Source organism: Ictidomys tridecemlineatus, chromosome 4 (genome assembly GCF_052094955.1).
Source record: "Ictidomys tridecemlineatus isolate mIctTri1 chromosome 4, mIctTri1.hap1, whole genome shotgun sequence".
Taxonomy (NCBI): Eukaryota; Metazoa; Chordata; class Mammalia; order Rodentia; family Sciuridae; genus Ictidomys; species Ictidomys tridecemlineatus.
Window position 1 is genome coordinate 55,150,420 of NC_135480.1, and position 22,325 is coordinate 55,172,744.

A 22,325-nucleotide genomic window follows, 5' to 3' on the forward strand; every position below is an offset into this window, starting at 1 on the left:
TTTCTCAAATAAATTCTGCAACATGATAAATTTTAGCTCCCTCAAAATTAAATATATACAAAATACTTTAAAAGCTCCAGAAGAGAGATGACCTATAAATCCAGAATGTTATAGTTACATTAAATCTAAAGTAGCAGTCGTGGTGGAACAGATTAAAGAGCACGCAGACCTGTCTTCTCATTCCTTCTGAAATAATCTAGGAGGCCTTCAGAGGGAGCTCAGCTAGACCAGCAACTGGTATCCATCTTATTCAAAACAATAAAAATTTAAAATACAGTAAAAGGCACCTGAATAAAGTGTTAAAAGAGATTCTAATGTGGCCTCCTCGTTCGTATTTAATTTCTTGCTCTGATTCAGGGACTTTATTTTTTTTTAAAAGAAGTAAGCATACTGCAAGATGATTTACAGTCTACAAGAATAAAGGAACCACATTCTCTAACATCATGGCCTACGGTCTTTATAGAGTTTATTTATCATATGGTTATCCTAAATTAAGAACAAATGATAATCATATTGTTTACTTAGCAATAAAGAAAACTGCAATTTTAGTTAGTGCTAGGATGACAGTTATAGCCTGCAACTAAATTCTCTACAGAATCTATTATTAATTGTGTAAAAAGCAGCTGTATTTACTAATAATTTAAGATTACTCCCATTGTGATTTTTTAAAAGGTATCAGTGATACATAGTTACTACATTTTTGTGTTCGTATTTCTTCACATAATATTATATGAGAGTTTTATACAGATGTTTGAGCATTTACTTTGACAGTGAGGCTATAAAAAGTAATTTCAACCCATGCAGGCCATTAATGTATGTCAGTCACAACCCTGACTACACATCAGATTCATATGTATGGATATTTTAGGTGTCACCCTGAAGACTCTGATTTAATCAATCAGGGCAGGACAGCTGTGCCTTTGAAAGTCCACCAATTGATTTTGATGCATAGCCAGAATTGGTAACTGCTCTCCAAAAACCTTTGAGTTATAAAGGGCCCTTAGTGTTCAACCATTTCTTATCCTCATTGATTCCCAGTAACTTCTTCCCAGGGGCCCACCAGTCAACTACTCTGGCACCAAGTATCTCTATATCCTCCAATTTAAGATGCTCAAAATTAATATCATTATTTTCCCACAAAACATACTTGACTTCCAGTAGTAAATCTAATAAATCATGGGAACATATTCCCAGGAATGCATACCAGACAATTGGGAATCAGAATCCCCCTATTTTGTATCACTGCACAGACTATTTTACCCCTTAAATATCTATCTATTGCCTTAAATATTCCTTTAAGAGGGTGGCACATGCCTATAATTCCTGTGACTCAGGAGGCTGAGAAGAATGATCACAAGTTTGAGGCCAGCCTCAGAAACTTAGCAAGGCCTTAAACAACTTAGTAAAACTCTATCTCAAAAATAAGAAATAAAAAGGCTCTAGGGGGTAGCTCAGTAGTAAAGTATCCCTGGGTTCAATCTTCAGTACTAAATAAATAATTATTTCTTCAACACCTCTGCCTAGATAAAAACTAACAGTCGTCCACCTACTGACGTTTTCTCTAAAATCCCCCAGTTTTGAATATCCAATTGCCTGACTACACCACAACTACCCATTCTTGAGTTGTAGACATCTATCACTCCTCAGATCACTTCACCCATTCCCAGAACAATCCACTCATTGGCTTACTGTCACTCTCTCCAAACCACCTTCATCATAATTCTTGGTTAATTCAATATCCATGTAGTGATAACATTTCCAAAAACCTAACACTTTAGCTCTTGAGCTCCTCTCAGTAATTTGTCCTCTCACCCTACTGTGGGGCCTCACACTGTTATCATGCCCAAGAGCTGGTCATGCCCTGGAGCTGGTTGAAACAAGTGCAGCTCCTCCATCATCATGACTTCAGGCATCCCATCCTATGGACCCCTCCTCTTCACGTCATTCCCCCAAATCATCCCAGGCCTCTCGGACCTATAATCCAATAGTTCTACTACCTCTTCACTATCCCTAATCCTTTTCCATGTCCATTTTTCTTTTCTTATTCCAATCAAATTTCAGTGTCAATCACTCCATCACTCTGTGCTATACACCTTAAAGTTTTTTGCTACTCTTTCATTGTTATATATACACAAACCCAATATAAACACAAACTTCTCAGGTCTGTAAACACTTAGCTGAATGTAATGGGCGATAAAACATACCTAAGCTGATGGATTTTATTTTAAATGCATGATTACCAACTTCAAGCAGGACCCAAGTATTTCCCAGCAATCATCCTCCAGGTCCTAAACCACTCATTCTCCCACTCTCCTAGACAATCATTTACTATTCTCCTGTCTTTAAACCTCCATCACTTCAGACCCATCCTCACTCTCAGCTGATCATTTTGCTACTTCCTATTTCACTGAGAATGAAAGAGCAATCACAAGACAAACTTCTATGGAATTTTCACAGCACATCTCACACCTGTGCCCAAATATTCTGCCTTGACTCTTTGACAATGAACAAACTATTGAAAAACCCACTCAGCATATCACTCCAATAGTTCAATCCTCTGCATAATTTTTCCATTCTCTTTAGCATACAAACATCTAGTAATTTTCCTTTTTAAAAACAAAACTGTAAAAATTATAAAAGAAAATGTTTAAAAGTTATCTTTTAAAAAAATTTTTCTCCTTTCCCTTCATACATCAAAAAAAATGTTTCTGTTCTATTTCTTCAATTTCTGTTCTCTTATTCCTCTTTGAAGAGACCCTTGTCAGACTTTCATCAACTCCACTTGTCCATCACTCCTCCAAAATCACTGAGTTCAAGGTTACCCAATGAACCTCCATGTTGCTGAATGCAATAGTCAGTTTTGGTCCTTATCTCACTCGAGCTATCAGTTGTATTTCATGAAGGAAATCATTCCCTCTTCTCACGAATATTTTCTTCACTTCCAGACCACCACACTCTTGATTTTTCTTCCACTTTATTTGCAGAGTCTTCTCAGTTTCCTTGTTGGTTCTCCTTGTCTTCTCGACCTCTAATTGAGTATTTAACTTCGTTTCTATATTCATTCACCCCTTGGTTAGTGCTGTGGTCCATAAGTCTGTGTTTCCCCAAAAATTCATATGTTGAAAGTTAATTCCAAATATGATAACATTGGGAGGTGAGGTCTTTTGGCAAGTGATTAGAAAATATGGGCACAACCTCCATAAATAAGGTAAGTGCCCTTAGGAAAGAGGCTCAAGAGAGCTTGTTGGCCCTTTTCAACCACGTGAGGAGGCAGAGTGAAGATGCCATGTCTGAGAAATGGAGTTTCACTTGACACTAAATCTCTAGTGCTTAATCTTGGACTTCTTGACCTCTGGAACTATGAAAAATAAATGTTTGTTGTTTTAAGCCATGCAGTTTATGGTGATTTTGTTCTAGTGGTCTAGATAGACTGAAAAAGTAAGCTCATTTAGTTTTTTAGGTTTTTTTTTGCTTCAAATTTTTTGCATGTACCTTTGGTACATATAGCTACAGTCCAAACTTCTTTCTTGAACTCCTGTGCCCATCCAAAGACATCTCTCTAGCAACCCTTCCTTCTTTGCCCCACATCATGTACTCCGTACTACATCATTTCCATCACCTTCCTCAGCTTGGCTTCCAGGTCAATGCTCTTGCTTGGATTTTCTTCTTCATTTCTGGTCCCTCTATAATTCCTTTGTGATTCCTCAACTTCTCTCCAAACCTTCAGTGTTGGAGAGTTCCAGAACTCAGTTTCAGTAACCTTCTCTCCTCTACTCACACTGCCTTCCTAGATGATTTCAGTCAGACTCATTTTAATATCATTCATATGCCAATAACGTTCACATGTATATCTCCTGCCCAGCCATCTTTCCCCAAACTCCAGGCTCATGTTTCCAAGTTTCTAGTCTGTTCCCCTACTTCACTCACTAATGAGCATTTCCAACTTGACACATTCAACACTTAGCTCCAAATCATTCCCCTCAAACATAATTCTCTTACAGTTCTGTTGTCAGGACAAAATCTTAGAGTCATGCTTAATTCTTCTCTTTCACACTCCACATCCATCCAAGAGTAAAACCTGTCAGCTCTACTTTCAAACTTCCCAGAATTGAACAACTTCTCACTACCTCCACTGCTTTCACTATGATTCACACCACCGCCATCTCTCACCTACATTCTTCGGTTCATGACTGCTGTCACGGATTCCACCTTTCTCTCTACAGTCTGTTTTCCACATGCTGATCAGTGATCCTTTTGAAATTTTTCTATTGGTTTCCCATCTTATTCTGAGTAAAGTCACATTCCTTACACTGGCTTATAGGCTCTACACTCAGAATGCTATCACTTCTCTGACTTCACCTATTACTACCCTACCTCTTGTCAACTTCTCTACAAACCCACTGGCCCCTGCCTCGGGACATTTCTGCCTATTGTTTCCTTGCCTGGAATGTTCTTCCCCTGATATGTGCATGTGTTGCTCCTGCATCTCCTGATCTTTACTCATAAGCAACTTCTCAGTGATGCTATTTTAATCTCTATGCCTTATTCTCTTCCCATACTTTTTTTCTTAGATCATACCTAACATACTATGCAATTAATTAACTTATATACTATCATTTTCCATTTGCCAACATGTATGTTCCATGTGGGCAAATTTTTTGCACTTGTTTTGTTTGCACAACATTGCTGTATATACCATTACATGTATGTACATACAGATATGCCTGTATGTAGGCCTCTAGGTTTTGTACAAACAGTCATGTGCCACACACTGACATTTTGGTCAGTGATGGATGTCATATACAATGGTGGTCCCCAAAAATTGTAATTGAGATGAAAAATTCCTATCACCTACTAAATTTTATCTGTCTTAATATCATAACATAATGTATTACTCTCATGTTTGTGGTGATGCTGGTGTACATAAACCTACTATACTGCCAGTCATGTAAGTATAGCACATATAATTATAAACAGTACACAGTACTTGATAATAATTAATACCTTGTTGCTGGTTATGTATGTATTATATCATACTTTTTGCTTATGCCTTTTACTTATACTTCTACTTATAAACTTACAAGGTTTACCATAAACAGTATGACATATTACACTGGCAGCAGCCTCATACATCTCCAGTTTACCCTGTCTCTTGACTATATCAAGAAGCCATATCAAGTGATTGGCATATACCATTAGGTTTGTGTGAGTATACTATGTGATGTTCTTCCAGTGATGAAATTCCTTAACAACCCATTTCTCAGAACATATCACTGTCATTAAATGACTTCACCCAGAACTGAGCTTGGCATATAGCAGATGCTTAATAAACATATAATGAGGAAATTAAAGGCAACCCCAATTATAACGTCTCTAATCAATCTTCCTCCTGTCTCCAAAATGATCTAATTAAGAGGGAAATCTGCTTAACTCAATCTTTAGTTTAAAACCTTTCAGTGGTTCTCCAGTACTACAGTTGATGCAAACTGAAATAGCTAGTCAGGCATATTCCATAAATGTGATAAATAAAATGTATATGTGGAGGTAGGGTCGGGACACATTCGAAAAGCAGACAGTTGGGACCTACCTAAGAACATTTGATCCAATTCTTTTAAATAATTTTGTCTGTTACTTAGCAATTGACAGAGAAAAAGAAAGAAACATCTCCACAGCATGGATTGGTGGGCACTGAGCAGGTCTGCTGTGCTTACTACCGTCTGGGCCCTATAACACCAGAGAAAACAGACTGTACATAATCACAGACTACACTTTTGCAATGCAACTGAACATATTGGGTTTTTTTTTTTCATTACTAAATAACCAGGCAAGGAAGCAAGATGTCACTGTTGGCATAGTCAGAAATTATATCCAGAACCCAGATGTTTGAACCAGATGATTAAACTTGCTAAAGGCAGTCTTTACAACTGTAAGCAGGTAATTATGCTTGATATTCAGAGTGATATGATTGAGGATCTAACATAGGTAACCTTCCATTCAGTGATTCCCGTCTGCCAGGACTTTACCTACACAGGGAGAACATCATCAGCACCAACTGAGGTGTATTTCCCATGAGGAATCAGGAAGACAGGAGAAGCCACAGTCACAAAACTTCCCCTAGCTGGAAATCTCCTGGAGTACTTTGCTGAAAATGGATCCTTTGGGCTCATCATAGCAAACTGTACTTTCAAGACTTCTGTGTCAGAGTGTCCCAGCCTCGTCCTCAGTGGACTTTGACAATGGCATACAAGGACTTTGACAATGGCATACAAGGACTTCATTGTTTATAGGGAAATCTCAGCTCTCAACATTCCCAGCACACACTGCACCTACTATTGCCAAGGATCCATTCTCTCCTGTCTTGCAGCCTTTGTAATTTCCTAGAACACCCATCCCACCCACAAGTTCCAGGCAAACTGCTCCACCCCAAGAATAACTTCTCTAGGAAGCCTTTATAGATGCACTCAAGTCAGCTAATTACTTCTCTTTTCCTGCACTATATATCCAGTACATATCTCCTTCCTGACTTGACTTTATTAATTGAAATTATTATTTTATCTCAATTCCATAGGGGTGGTAAGCTTGTCTAATGTATCTTCAAAATACTGAGGCCTGACCTAGTATATGGCACTTAAGCGGCACTCAATGAATGCTTTTTAAATTTAACTTAATTCTAATTAGAAAAGATTGATCAAATCAGTGGGGCTAGCATAAAGGCTACATTAGGGAAGGGTGAAATGGGGAGGAAAAGAAAATATTAAAAAATATAAATTGTATATTTATCCTAGTTCATACAAATAAAGGCATTATTTTGCATTGAAAAACAATGTATCCCTGAAATTTTAAAAGATGATATTGTATAATACAGTAATTATAGTCAAAAAACATAATTCACTATTCAGAACTCCTAGGAGCTAATTCAATAGAATATTTACATCCTACATAAAACAAACTGGTAAGAAAACACTTATATTCTCAAAAAATAAATTGGCACATTGTATAGAATAAATAAAAATTACATGTAGGTTAAAATATTCAAAATATTCAATCCTACCATCAATAAAATACAAATTGAAATAACTTGGTAGCTACTAAATAAAAGTGTTCAATTCACAACCTTTTGTTCACATTCTACCACCAACTGTTGTAGACATGCAGCAGGTCTAATCAACATAGATCTTCTAGAAATCAATTTGAGTTCATGGTTGCTAATTTAACATTTAAATTTTTTTTCCCAAAACAAAGTAGGAGACTATAGATACATGATTTATATCCAGTGAAATTTTTAAAAAGCTGGAAACACCCCCAAAAGAATTAGTAAGTAAAAAAAGTATAACTACTCTTTCATACAGTCATAATCATAATAACTGAACAATGGTTATTCCTCATGGAAAAATTATGTAATCATAGTAATGATGACCAATATTTATTGAGAATTTACCACATGTCAGATAATATGGTAACTATGTGACATGTATTATGAAATAGATACTAGAATGGAGTTGCCAGCCTTAGCAAATAAAAATACAGGATGCCCAGTTCAATTTAAACTTCAGATAAACAACTAACAACTGCTTTGCATACATATATTCCATGCATTACTATGCACTGTTTACCAGAAATTTAAATTGAACTGGCATCCTATATTTTACCTAGATATTAGTAAGCCAGATCCTCGTAACCCATTTTACTGATGAGAAAACAGGATACAGAGGCTAAATAACCTGTCCAGGACCATGCAGCAATAAATAGTGATAGAATGCTATGTTTGCAAGAAATTTTACCTACATATGATTAAGTATAAGTAAAATAGATAAATGCCAATGGACCACTGCTAAAAAGATATGTGGGGCAGATGATACTACTACCAATGATACCTATTTATCAAGCAATTAATAAAACATTTACTCTGAGCATTGTGCCGCAGGACCCATCTACTCCCATTTGACAGATGAATAAAATGGAGATTTGCTTAAGGTCACTAAGCTGGTAATTGCAGGGTCAGAGTCTGACTCCAAAGCCTTGGCTTATTCTGATTTTCTCAGTGATTTTCTTGTTCCCTTTCTTTCTTTCTTTTTTATTTTTACTTTCAAGAACATTTCTATCACTGTTGATTAAAAAAATTTTTGTGTGATAAAATGCACACACAAGGACGCATGAATATTTCAAGGAGATCTGCAAAGCATACTCTTCAGGGTTTACTTTGGTCTACAGACATTCCTAGAGAGCCAACTAAATGAAACACCTGAAAGAAAAAAATTGTGATGCACTAGGAAGATCAATGATCACAGTGAAAACTCCACAACTCACGTTGTAATTTCATTCAGAGAGAAGTGCATACTCTACCTTATCCTTAAAAAATGATACTGCTCTCCCATTTAGGCCTCTCACTAAGCTCTTCCCCTTATTCTATACACATTGGTATGTGAACTTGTAAGTTCTCTCAAGTCACTCTGGTAAGGAGATTATGAATTTTTTCTAAGCAACCATATAGAAAATTTCACATGCACACATGAACACAAAAGTGCCAGTATGCTTTTCCAGTGAAAACAATATTTATGCTCTATACATAATAGGGAATTTTAGCATGAGTTTCCCTTAGCTGTCAGATTAATTTTTACTTCAGAGTTTTGCCCACATCAAAAAGTATGAGCTTTTGATTGTTTACTCTGAGAGAGGCAGCTGGCCACAGGGCTGCCTGTGATGCCTTTACCACAATTTGCTTTTGTTTTCCCCTCTTGATAATTACCTCATGTCTAAACCATTCACTGGCCCATGTAGAGGAATCCCACAGAGATGAAAACACACTTGTTTAAATAAAATATTTATGAAGAAGCCCTAAAATGTCACTGAAGTAAATGCAAATTAGATCTTCACATATTGTGCATCCAATATGCCACTCATTCCTTAAAAGACTCTATTTCCTGATTGCAATTAACATTAATTTTTTTAAAAAATTAATCCCATTGTGCATAATCACACCAAAGTCTATTCATAAAAATCCAGTGTTTTAAGATTTATTTTCTTTTGACTGACTTGAAAAGTTTGAATTAAGACTAACCCTTAATCATGATGGTTATTTTGAAGATTTTTTTCCTTAGAAACTATATTTAATTATTATTTCACACGTACATTTCCTAATAAGTGATTTCACCATAATTCAACACAAGGTGACATTAACAAAGTTCCAGCATTCTGGCCTTTAATGAACTCTTTGAACGATATTTTTCTCAATATAATTTGAGATTCTTCAGCCCTCCTTCAAATTGGGTTAAATACAATAGAGTCTCAATATATTCTTTTCATGATATTTTTAAAGAGATCTCAAAATAAAATTTGGCATAATATTGTCACAAGAAAGTTAGGAAAGAGCTGATATGGAATCTAACCATACAAGGGTAATAGTCAAGCTCCCTGGTTTTTGATACCATTTTTCCTAATTTTGCAAAAAAAGAAATGTGATCTGAGCCAAGAAGAGTTAGGTGCTCTCATTCTTTGCCTCCTGGTTTCAAAGTTGTCCTCCACTGGGTTGTACATTAGAATCAAATGAAGAACTTAAAAATTATACTGATACCAGGTCCTGCCCTCAGATAATTCTGATTTAATTGGTCTAAGATACAGCCTGGTCATTATTAAGTTTGTGTTGTTTTCTTTTTATTTGTTTGTTAGAACTCGGTATTTCTAATATACAGCCAAAGCTTAAAATCATTTGTCTAAAAATTTTTTTCCAAATAGAGTAACATTTATCTGGAGAGAAGGATCACTAATGATGAGACTTAAGGCTCTGCTTCACAACCAGACCTTGTGAATATTTTATAAACCTTGGGTACATGCAGAAGAGTCTCCAGAATACGAAGATGGAATGAATGGAAAACCAGTACCCTGGAAAACAGAATTTGTGATAAAATACTAAGGTGGATCTCTAGTTACATAAATTTAACCTACAATTGAGGATTAAATTACACAAGTACAGAATAGAGAAAATAGGTTTAAGGATGACTTTTATATTTTTTCTTTCACAATAACTTCTAAGTTCTTAGTCTACTCATCCCTCCATATCTGTGGGTTCCATTTCCATGGATTCAACCAACCATTAAAAATATTAGAAAAAATTGCATCTGTACTGAACATGTATAAATTTTTTCTTGTCATCACTCTTTAAATAATATAACAGCTATTTACATAGCATTAAGTATTATAAACAATCTAGAGATGATTTAAAGTTTATGGGAGGATATACATAGGTTATATGGAAACACAACATCACTTTATATAAGGTAATTGAGCATCCTCAGATTTTGACATCATGAGGGGTCCTGGAACCAGTGTCCTATAGGCACCAAGAGGCAACTGTAAATGTTATGTGACTACCTAAGAAGCTACTTTGACTTAGACCAAACTCTTTTTTTAAAAAAAAGATACATAGCCTCTGGCTACTTTACTTCTCTACACTTCACTTTGTTCATATATACCAATAACTTTTAGTAATGCTTCTGGTATTTCAATGTGCCCACAACTCCCTTGAGGATCCTATAAATATATAGATTCATAGTCAGTAGATCTGGTTTTAGCCTGAGATTCTGCATCTCTAACAGGCTCCCAGATGCTGCTGATGCTGCTGGCCCACCCCACAGACCAGAGCTTTGAGAAGCAAAGTCTTAGAAAACTGTTAGGAGGACCAAGAGAAATGACCTACATAAAGTGCTTGTTGGTACCCTACCAGAAAAAAAAAAAAAACAAAAATAAAAACAAAAAAACACAGGAAAGTTATAAAAACATGTTTAAAAACTAGAAGTTATATGATCTAATCCTATTGTCTTTCCAGACGTGGACTACAGTAGGTCCAGATAGTTTAAGATTATTCCCTCCTAACAGCCAAAGGTGTATAATGGAGAAGAGGGATGAGACTAATTCTAAAAAAAGTTCAAACAAGATCAATAAGTAGAAGTGTAAGAGAGCTTTTAATTCCTACAAGGGAAATCTTCCAACAATAAATGCAGCTCTACAACCAATTGGCCTATTGACAATGAAGTCTCCAGTTACAAACTATAAGCATAAACCAGTTGGTGATATTTAGAAAATATTCTGAATATTCAGATCTCAAGTTACAATACAACTAAGCTTGTCTACCTAAAGAGGCATCACACACTTAATACGTACAAAATGTGAAAAACAAAATAGAAAACTTGTCATTTCCCTCCCCACTCCAACCTTCTTTGTGAAATCTTCTGCTCAGCAAATGGAGTTACTTAGGTCAAAAACCTTTAGGATCATCCTAATATATCTTTCATCTTTCACATTCCTTCCATCAAAAATACTAGTGGGGCTGGGGATGTAGCACAGTGGTAGAGTGCTTGTTTAGCATGCATGAGGTCCTAGGTTCAATTCCTAGTATCAAAACTTAAAAACAAACAAACAAACAAAAAGTTTAGTGGCTGTACCTTCAAGTTGTGTCCACAATCCAGTTACTTCTCACCACCTACATTAGCACTATCCTGATCTATCCTTAACTATCACCTCTTTCTGGATTCCTGAAATAGCTTCCTAACAGTTTTCTCTGACTTTATCCTTCCTCCACAGCATTTTCTCACCATAGCATTCAATGTTGTCACTTCTCAACAATAATTAAGGCTTTGTATATATTCAGAATAAACACAAAGTCCTTACAATCATTCATAAGACCTTATATGATCTGCCCTCTTCAACCTTTGACCACATTTTTTGTCACTCTCCATTTTTTCACTATTCTCCAATCACCTCTGACGTCACTGCTCTTTGTAGCAGTGATGTTACTGCCTCAGGACCTTTTCACTTACTCTTCTTTCTGCCCCAGGCACACTGGTCTGTGACACTGCCTTACCCTACCTCTGAAGAAATGAACAAACATCCTAGATAGAGTATCACTCTGCTATCCATAGGGGATTATATCTAGTTTTCTCCTTTTATAACTAATATTTTTAGTGGAGTTTGAAAAAGCTAGCTACCACTGTGTGGGTATGAACAGACAATAGGCAAAGAAAGCTGGAAGGTGGCATTCAGATGGATTTCTTTAAAAAAAAAAATGGAAGTCACCCATCTACAGACAACTCTCTCTGGGGACCCATACACCAAGGCCCCTCTACACAATTGTTCTGCTTCACACCACACAATAGCTTTATTCACATAGTGTTGTGCAGTGTAGCTTCTCCAGCCACTCAGCTTTTAGGGCTCACAGATTAAGGCCACTCTTGGCTTGCACAAACAGCTTCAGCGGGACGGAGATAAATGCATCTGATGTAAGAATTAATGTGAGCAAGGCAAGCAAGGAAGGAAATGGAGGGAGATTTGGCCTGAGCTGAAGTGCCCTGAAGGAAAGGGTGCACTTTTGATGTCATCTTTGGCCTCATTTCCTCTCACCTTGCACTTGCAGTCTCCCTCCCCTGCCTCATGAGCAGGCTACTTTCTGACACAAACTAAAGAGCCAGAGGGGCATGCGGCTACCTCAAAACCATGTGCCCTAGTTTAAGAAAGCAGAGCACTGCTTTCAGGAACTCAAAGAGCAGCAGGGCAGACTCCTATCTACAGCTATTTCTCAGCCAAGGAATCAGATTTCCTCTCTAAAGAGTATTCTCTGTGGCTCTTCCTCGAGGGCTGGCCAGTGTAGGGCCTGAGGAGAGCCTAAGAACATGGAATTCAGTCCCTCCATTCCAAGGAGCAGAGCGGCCAAGTGGCCCAAATGGTTTGGTGTGGTAAACATGCAATTTAGACAAGCCCACCCACCTTCTCTTATAAAGCCAAAGATGATGGCTTTTGTGGGATAACAAGGAGAGCCCATGACACAGTGTCAGGTAACAAAGCAAGACATTTTAGCACTAACACTTGCTTTGCGTGAAGCATGTTAAAAAATGATCTTGTAATCTTGCTGTGTAAGACCAGAACATCACACACTTAGGACATATTTCTGGGACTTGTGTTGGTGAGAGGAGCACTTCATCAGCATCTCTGATCTATGCAGGGCAAAGCATCTAGCAATGAGCCACACACAAGCTGGATACTAAACCTCCTGGGAAATCCAACTAGGATCACTGAATCCTCTTTGAGGTAACACATTAGTGATCATTTGATAAACTTACTAATGTAACCCACAGGCAGTACAGAACAATAATCATTCTTTTTCAAGAGAAAAAAAATGCTTTGAGTACGGAAAATCTGATATAAACTTTAAACGGCTGCATTTTCCACACATATCTTGAATATCCTATCAAGGATATTCTATTTAAGTCAGGCTCAGTGTGAATCTCTTTAGGAGTCAAATAATTCTCTAATATATCCTTTGGGCAAATGTATTTTTATATAATGGATTGGCTTAAAATGAGGTAAACTGGCACTGAATAATTTGCACAGCAATAGCTCATTGCTAATATTTATTACACACAGGAATATCAAAGGAAAGGCCATGTTCTCATCCCATTTTAAACAATCCAACCACAATATGCTTTTTTTTTTTTTTTTAATTTGAAAGTTCTTAGGTTAGGAGAATATTCAGGAAAACAATCTCTCCAGGTGAGAAGACTCTCATGCAAACATTTGGAAGGAATGAACTAGTAGTGGATGAGAAGAATGCGAGACCAGGCGCCCTTGGGGAAATCAAATGGCATCACTAAAACTCCCTCCTCCAACCTTAATTGGTCAAATGCCAAAATAAATTAACTTTCCAAAGTTAGGAGCTTCTCAACTTTCACTAGGGATAACAGCAGGTGCACAAGCCATGACCAGAAAACCCACCCTAGTGTGCTGGGCGGAGGTGCCTTGGAGTCAGGCGCCCAGGCCCAGGCCATCTCCGCGCCTTGTGACCCGCAGGGAATGGGTTCAGGCCCAGCTGCCCAGAACCAGTAGCTTCCCACCTCCAGATCCCGTCCCGTCCTTTTCAGCCCAGACCAAGGAAAGAAACTAGGTGCTTAGGAGCCAAGGTAAGCAGCTCCCTGTGGGATTCAGCCGCAGCCGGGGTCCGTTCCCAACTCCCAACTTCCCAGAGTTTCCTCCGGCCTCGTCCCTCTTTTCATAGCTTGGGAGGCCGCCGGGCCTCCCCTGGCTCAAGACGCAGAGACTGGGAAGTAGAGCTCCAATATTAGAGCTCAGGAGCTGCCCCCAGGAACCCTGTAAAGGGGAGCGCAGGTGGCGGGCGTGGTTCCTCCTGCCCTATCCCTGCCCACCCTAACTCGGCCTCCGTTCAGCAGCCTCTGCCCGGGTCCCGCCCGGGTCCTGCCCGGTTCTAGCATCGGGCCACGGGGCACACTGCTTCTTGATCCTTCTTTAGGCTCAGTGGCCACCCCCTGCCCTCCGCCAGTCCGCGTCGCTCTTCTGCTTCAGGCCCCGGTCATCCCCAAGTCCCAGCCTAGGGCCCTTTTGGTCGCGCCAGACGGCGGCGGCGGTGGCAGCACTCACCTGGGTCGCGGAGCCGGGGTCTGGCACGGTCCCGCAGGTGGTAGATGAAATCTTGGCAGCTGTCGTGCTCCAGGGCCCCACGGGCACAGAGCTCGGCCAGCAGCTGCAGCGCCTGGTGACAGAGCGCGTCCCTGGCCCCGGGCATCGCCCCCCCGCATCCTCGGACCGCGCCGGGCAGGCGGGCGCGGGAGACAGCCCTCCGCCTGCCAGCTCAGAGCCGCCGCCGCCGGGCGGTCCGCGCTCGCCGCCAGAGACCCGCCAAGAAACGTTCCGAGCTCAAGCCGGAGCCCTAGCCGGCCCGGCCTCCCACCGGTTGCATGCAGCTCTTCCCCAGCCGGCCGGTCGGGCTTTCTCTCTCTCCCGCCCGGCCCCTCGGTCCCTCCTCCAGCGCGGAGGGGAGGTGGCGCCGCGCAGCCCAGCGCGCCTCTAGCCTCGCGCTCCGCCCGCCACTCGCTGCCGCCGGGGGGCGGGGCTGGAACAGAGGTGCGCGCCGCGGGGAAGGCTCGCGGCGGCCCTCGTTTGGGCGCCCACCGAATACCGGGGGCGCTTGTCGGCTTCTGGCGTAGCGCGGACCGAACTCGACTCGAACCTCGCACTCGGAACAGCCGCGCCCAAGCTTGGAGAGTGTGAGCATGTGCGTGCTTCTTCGGACGCTCTCGCCACCCAGTTCATCTGCCGTGATGCAAAACCAAGCACCCCTTCCACTACTTCTTGCAGCGTCTGTCCCAAGGCACATTCTGGGATGAGTGGCGCTAAGGTTGCAATCTGGACCACACCCATAGAAAACGGAGTGCCTGCCTCGAACTTGGAAAGCGCCTCCTGGCAGAAACCATGGACCTGAGGGCTCTACACGCCCAAATTCTGGGTTTGGGGCCAAGAGTTAACAACAAAGGAAGGATTTCACCCACGTGGTGATTTGGACAAAGTGGAAGCTCTCCTGTCAGGAGGTCAAATAAATGACTCCTGCAAAGACTGACCTGGTTTTCTAGGCAACTGATGGAAATCCAAGGATTGTTAGCATTTCCCCAGCACCACGGGAGTGTATCCCCAGATTTTAGTATTTGGAAGGGACCTCAGAGTTATCTCTTAACCTCCCAAGTCTTCAGCCTTCCGGCAGTAAGTTCAAAAATAATCATGAAATATTGAACTCTTTTGCTTGTGTGTCAGACACTGTACCACAAGCCTTTTGTATGTATAATCTTATTTAATTCTCTGGTTGGGTCAAAAAGTCTGTATACCTATTATCCTCATTTTGCTATTGAAAAACCAGTACTCGGAAAGGTGTCATTTGCCCAAGTTCATACAGGAGAGAAGGGTACCTTTCTTCCTTTTCCTCTCCTTTTGAAGATTTCCTTAATGCTAGTAACAAGCCTCATTCTAGAACAGTTAGAAAGGAATCTCCATAGCTGGACACACACTCTAAGCCGTAAGGTTATGCTTTCTCTAGAGACATCTCATAGCAAAACATATTGTACAGAAAAATATTCAAGATTCCATAGTGTTCACCCAAAATGGAAGATTTGAAATCCTGCTGTGAATGGTGCTAGGTTTCAAGGAGCTTATAGGGGAATAGTAGAGAAAATGCAGAGTTGTGAAGAATTATTCCTAGAGAATTGCGGTAAGACACATCCTCTGTCTAGGAAAATGAGGAGAGAGGAGAAACCAGCTGGGAGGGAGCCTATGGATAAAGTTGAGCAGGTATTGGTACTCCAAACTTATAGAAGGTGGAAAGGCCATGTAACACTGAAGGTGACACTGGAGACAGCATGATGTAGAAATTGGCAGAAGTGGGTGTTAAACCTGTAAAAATATAACACCTATGTCAGAAAGGAACTGAAAACAGTAAGAAATGACTTTAATAAACCAAGTAAGATATGATAAAGACCCTAGATCAGGCGTAAATCAGTAGCTGATAGAAACATCTAAATTTGAAAAACATTTCAATTATCAACAAAATTGCAACAGTAGAATAAGGAAGAAATGAAAGACACTGAAATTTCAAAAAGTATACCTGACTCATATGCAATGAGACCCTGAGGGCACATAGAAATGCTAACCTAGAGTTGAAAGAGGGGAAACACAATCAACAGTGGAAAGGCAGAAACTGATTTGCCATATTGTATGGGTTCCTCCAAGAAAGAAGAACTGGAGAAATAGGAGAAAAATGTGGAATTTAAAATGTGGCTCAATGAGGTGACTGGAAAGTAGCAATCAGAGAAGAAAGAAGAAAAGCTGAACAGAGGAGAGTCCTAGAGGTCAAGGGATGAGGAGTATTTAATAGAAGAGTGCTTAACAACATCAACTGTCAACTTTAAAACAGTTTAAAGAGAAACAAAACCAAAGAACTGTCCTTTGGCTATAGCATGTAGCAAGACATTCAAGAATTAGAATAGTTACTAAGCAACCAACCTTGTGCAAGTTAAATATTTGTGCTTCAGATTTCTCATCAGATAATACTAATAGGTGCATCATTGAATTGTTAATGAGATTACTTAAAGTAATATATGTAAATTACTAGGAACAGTGCTGCCACACAGTATGGGCTCAATCAATGTTTTTGTTTTTAGTATTATGTGTCTACTACAATGTACTAGGTGCTGAACACATTTTCTTAATCTATTACTCACAACATCCCAAAGTGGTGAATGTTTTACAGCCATGAGCCACATAACAAAGTTTTGGTAGATAATGGACCACATGTATGATTATAATGAAGCTGAAAGATTCCTATCACCCAGTGATATCTTTGCTGTTATAATGTTATAGCCCAATGCATAACTCACACGTTTATGGACATGCTGGTGTAAACAAACCACTGCATTGCCAGTCATATAAAAGTATAGTAATACAATTATGAATAGAACACAGCACTTGATAATAACAAACTATTTTTACTAATTTATGTATTTACTACTGCTAAGAGCCACAGCCAAGTAATATGATGCATGGCATTTTTGGTTGAAAGGTGATGCCAGCTAGCCATTGAGATGATATGATTATGTTAAGATTTGCATTCATATGGATATTGGACTCCTGCTGTTCACCTCGACCTGCTAGAGGACTCCTGGAGAGTTCCCATTGGTTGGGGAAGTACAGTAGGAGGGAATTCCAGGGGAAGAACTTCCTCTGGGATGCCCGGAGAACGCCCTGTGGGTCGATCGGGATTGTTCCCAGGGGCATACGGGGCATTGGCAGCATTTTCAAATAATAAAGTTTGTTCCTGCTTGAGTGGCTCGTGATTTTGTGTCTAGCCAGACTGCAGCATACTACACTATATAGCTTATCATTATTTTAGAGTGTATTCCTTATACTTATAAAAAAAGAAAAGTTAACTTAAAATAGCCTCAGGAAGGCCCTTCAGGAGGTGTTCCAGAAGAAGGTATTATTGCAATAGGAGATCACAATTCCATGTATGTTATTGCTCCTGAAAACCTTCCAGCGGGCAAGACATGGAGATAGAAGACAGTGATATTGATGACCTTGACCCTGTGTAGACCCAGGCTAAAGTGAGTGTTTGTGCCTTAGTTTTTAACAAAAAAAGTTAAATTTTTTTAAATAGAAAAAAAAATCAGTAGGATAAGGATATAAACATTTTCATAAACTTTTACAATTTGTGTTTTAAATTTTATATAGTCAAAAAAAATTAATAAAAAGCTTACAAAGTAAAAATGATACAATAAGCTAAGGTTAGTTTACTACTGAAGAAAAAAATTATAAATTTAGTGTGGCCTGTGTGTTCAGTGTTTATAAAGTCTACTGTGGTATACAGTGATGTCCTAGGCTTTCACATTCACTCACACTCACTCACAGACTCACCCAGAGCAACTTCCAGTCCTAAAAGTTCCATCCATGGTAAGTGCCCTGTGCAAGTATGCCATTTTTTAAATCTTTTTCTCCATAGTTTTATTTTACCTTTCCTATAGTTACACAAATACTTGCCATTGTGTTACAATTGCTTACAGATTCAGTACAGAAACATGTTATGCGGGTTTGTAGGAGCAATAGGCCATACCATGAAGCCAAGTTAAGTAGTAGGCCAGAGCACCTCGGTTCGTGTAAGTACACTCAGATGTTCAAACAACAAAATCACCTAAGGTTGCATTTCTCATTATCAAGCAACATGTGACTATTTCCTACTTTAAAGATGAAGTAAAGTCATGTGGTTAAATAATTTGCTCAAGGACAAATTGGTACATTGTCTCCAAAGACAGTTACAGGCATCTTTCCCATTTCATATGGCCTTGAACAATGTGACTTCACTATTCCTCCCATCAAGAAGTTATCTACTGGATATTACTGTACACTTCTGTAGACTTTATAAACACTGTACACATAGGTACACAAAGTTTATATGTGTGCATATACGTTTATTAATATATATACATGTGTGTACATACATATATGTGTATACATTAAAAATACATATATATTTTCCCCTTCTCCCCAAATCTGGGCAGGCCTTGTGACTTACTATAATCAACAGAATGGATGGAAGAGGTCTAGGGCTTAAGAGGTCTTGAAACTTTTGCAGGAAATCCTGCTGGAGAAACATCCTAAAGAATGAGAGTCAATGTGGAGAAAACATCATAGGAGAGGTAAGAGATACTGCTATAAACTGAATTGTGTCCCCCCTCAAATTATTATGTTTAAGCCCTAACTCCTAATGTGACTGTATTTGGAAATATGGCCATTAAGAATGTATTTAAAGATAAATGTGGTCATGAGAGTGAAGCCCTGATCCAATAGGATGAGTGTACTTTGAGAAGAATTATCAGTGTTTGCTTTTTCTCTTCAAATGCAAGGACAGAGTGAGAAAGCAGTTGTCTGCCAGCCAGAAAGTGAGCCCCCTTTAGAAGTTGAATCAGCTAGCACTTTGATCTTGGACTTACAGCCTCCAGAACTGTGAGAAAATAAATTTCTGTTCATTATAAATTTTTCAACCTCAAGTATTCTGTTACAGCAGCACAGAATGACTAAACCATGGATATGATTCCTGGTAGTGCTTTTGAACCATGAAGTTTGAGAACTTACAGTTTATATGCTGAGGAAAAGAGCCTTTGGGAAAGGACATTTAAAGTCAGCTGTGATGTCCTCTTGGCAATAATATTAATGATTGATTGAAACAGATGATTATTGGGCATTTGTTATATTGCTATATACCATGTATTTTATATATATTACTGCATTTCCTCCTGATCATCCAACGTGGTCACACACATTATATCTCCATTTTTACAGAGGAAGAAACAAGTTCAGAGAGATTTGATAGCTGCCCCTAAGATCCCACAGCATATTGTTGATAGCCAGGACTCAATTTCAAGTTTGCCTGGCCCCAAAGCCTATGTTTTCTATATCATACTACTGCTTTGGATTACCTCCAGGATAAAAATACCCCATAACTACTTGTTTGACATTGCTCCAAGTCTTCTTGTCATCTTGTTCATTGTCTTCTTTATGTAATTCTTTCCAAAATGTGGCACCTGAGCTGAACCCCAACCTCCTGGTGTAGTCATTCAATGGGTGGCATGCAGTATGTCCTGCTCTCTTTGTACCTCAAGTTTCTGCCTTGCTGTTTGGATGACAGTACCTCAACAAGCAGTGGATGAAATCCCATAAGTGTTTCATACTACATCCCACTCCCAAAACATAGATTCTGTACTTGGGAAATAGTTTGGGATTACTAATGGCAGAACTTCCTAAAAATCATCATTTTGGTTGATAGAATTCCTTGCCTCTAACAAAAGAAAATAAAATTCAAGTGGTACAACTGGTTCTCAGTGAACCTGTGATATTTCCTAGTGATTAGCACTCCATTGACATGCTCACAAACCTTCTGCTTAATTATCCAAAAGAGGTATTATTCATCCTCACACTTTGCTTCTGGAGCTTGAAGAACAGTTCATCTGGACCAAGAGATTAGAGGTAACTTAGAGCTCATGTTCTGTGACAATCACACTCTATTGTCTTGATTATCAGTTTCATCCTTTCCTGTTTGAAGTGAAAAACCAAAAAAAAAAAAAAAAAAAAAAAAAAAACCTTTTTTTTGCATTGTTCTATTCTAAGCAATATCTCTATCTCTATCTCTCTCTCTCTTTGGAGTGAATTTTTCTTGAGAAGAAATGAAAAAAAATTGGGAATTGAGTAGCACCACTTTGTCCATGTGATTGTTATCATTAAACCATTATCCCAAGGAGCAGATTGTTTTGGTATGTTAAAAATCGTTATTCCTCTTCCCTAAGACTGTGTGATTTCCTTCCTGGTTTTATGATTGACAACTACAAGTTATAACTCCAATTTCTTTCACTTTAAAGAAAGTATAGATTTATTAGTTTTAGCATTTAGTATTGAGGAATACTCTGAAGGACAGAAGGCAATGTTCCAGGTCAGAGGTCACATACTACTTTGCTATGTCTTAGTAGACCCTGATTAGAATAAGGCTAGAGTAGAAAGCAGAGGTCAGATTTTTGCTGTGACAGAGAAAAACCTGGATCTGTGCATCTTCCCCTACCTGATGAATTTTTGGCTGGTGGGGATACTTACTGGGGATCAAACCCAGAGGTACTTTACTGCTGAGCTACATTCCCAGCCCTTTTTATTTTTTAAGACAGGGTCTTATTAAGTTGCTTAGGGCCTCACTAAGTTGCTGAAGCTGGCCTTGAACTTGTGATTCTCTTGCCTCAATCTCCTGAGCTGCTGGGCAGATCAGTTTTTCTAAACATTTTTTTTTTTTTTAATCCCTGAAGCTGCCTTTCAAAGTAGCTAATGCCCCTCATCCTGGACAGGTCTGAGGTGCAGTCACTCTGTATAAGATTAATGACATCCAGATCAGCTAGACTGTGACACAAGTGGACATGGTTCCCACTAACTTAAGGGAAAGAAAGATTCTATTTATTTTTATTTTTATCACAATAGCTTTATTTTATTTATTTATTTTTACACGGCACTGAGGATGAACCCAGTGCTTCACGTGTGCCAGGCAAGCAAGCGCTCTATCACTGAGCTACAACCCAAGCCCAATAAAGATTCTAAATAACTAACACATTTCCTTACCTTCTGTAGCAAGCTTCCCTCCCCAGTGCTGAAAAACAGTGCAGTTTGGCCCATACTCAGGTGCCTGGGTTTTTTGTTTTGTTTATTTGTTTTGTTTTTGTTTTGGTACCAGGGATTGAACCCAGGGGCACTCAACCCCTGAGCCACATCCTCAGCCCTATTTTATTTTTTTATTATGAGATAACTAAGTTGCTTACAAACTCCCTAAATTGCTGACACTAGCGTTGAACTCACCATCCTCCTGCTTCAGTCTCCCAAGTCACAGGCATGTGCCACCATGTCTGGCTCCAGGTGCCTGATTATTAAGAGAAAAGGTCAATGTGCACATTCATGGATGAGAATATGAGTATTAAATATTTGAGAGTTTCAGGAAGCCTTTCTTGATCCTTTGCTTAGTAACAAGTGGTTTTGACCTCCCCTCCCCCCCAATTTTTTTTTCTTTTTTTTGTAAATACAGAGAGAAAGAAGACTAGAAGGACTTGGGGAGGGAAGAGAGAAAAACATCCAATATTTGCCTCTTTGGTCTTATGCAGAAGACCATATAAAACTCATATGTTTGTTGCAGTCAGCACCCTGTCCAAAGAACCAGGCTCAGCTTAGTTGCTAAGTATTTAAGACACATTTAATCAACTAATATATTAATCAAATGTCTAAATGCAAAGGTTTTGATATAACTTTTGTGATAGATCTTAAATTTCATATTTAAGGTTTCTTTTTCTTATATCTTACATTTTGGGGGGGGTTATTTTTTTCTTATATCTTACATTAATTGGTTATAACTACAAAATATTTCATCAAAATAGTCTTTTTTTAGACTTCATTTTCTCTAAATATTTTTTCACAAATATTATTCA

At 39.1% G+C, this 22,325-nt stretch overlaps 1 protein-coding gene across 3 annotated transcripts in view; it reads right to left on the reverse strand.

The window, feature by feature from the left end:
* The window catches only part of Syt9 (synaptotagmin 9), a 165,125-nt gene extending 150,029 nt beyond the window's left edge, over positions 1 to 15,096 (reverse strand). Inside the window, exon 1 of one of the 3 annotated variants that reach the window (XR_013437772.1) lies at positions 14,422 to 15,096. Coding sequence is in view for 2 of the 3 variants with exons in the window: in XM_021720716.3 (XP_021576391.1) it covers positions 14,422 to 14,566 (145 nt within the window). In the remaining variant the exon portion in view is untranslated. The remainder of the gene's footprint in view (positions 1 to 14,421) is intronic. The other 2 variants (XM_021720716.3, XM_078046551.1) reach the window with 2 other exon arrangements.
* Positions 15,097 to 22,325: the final 7,229 nt, after the last annotated feature.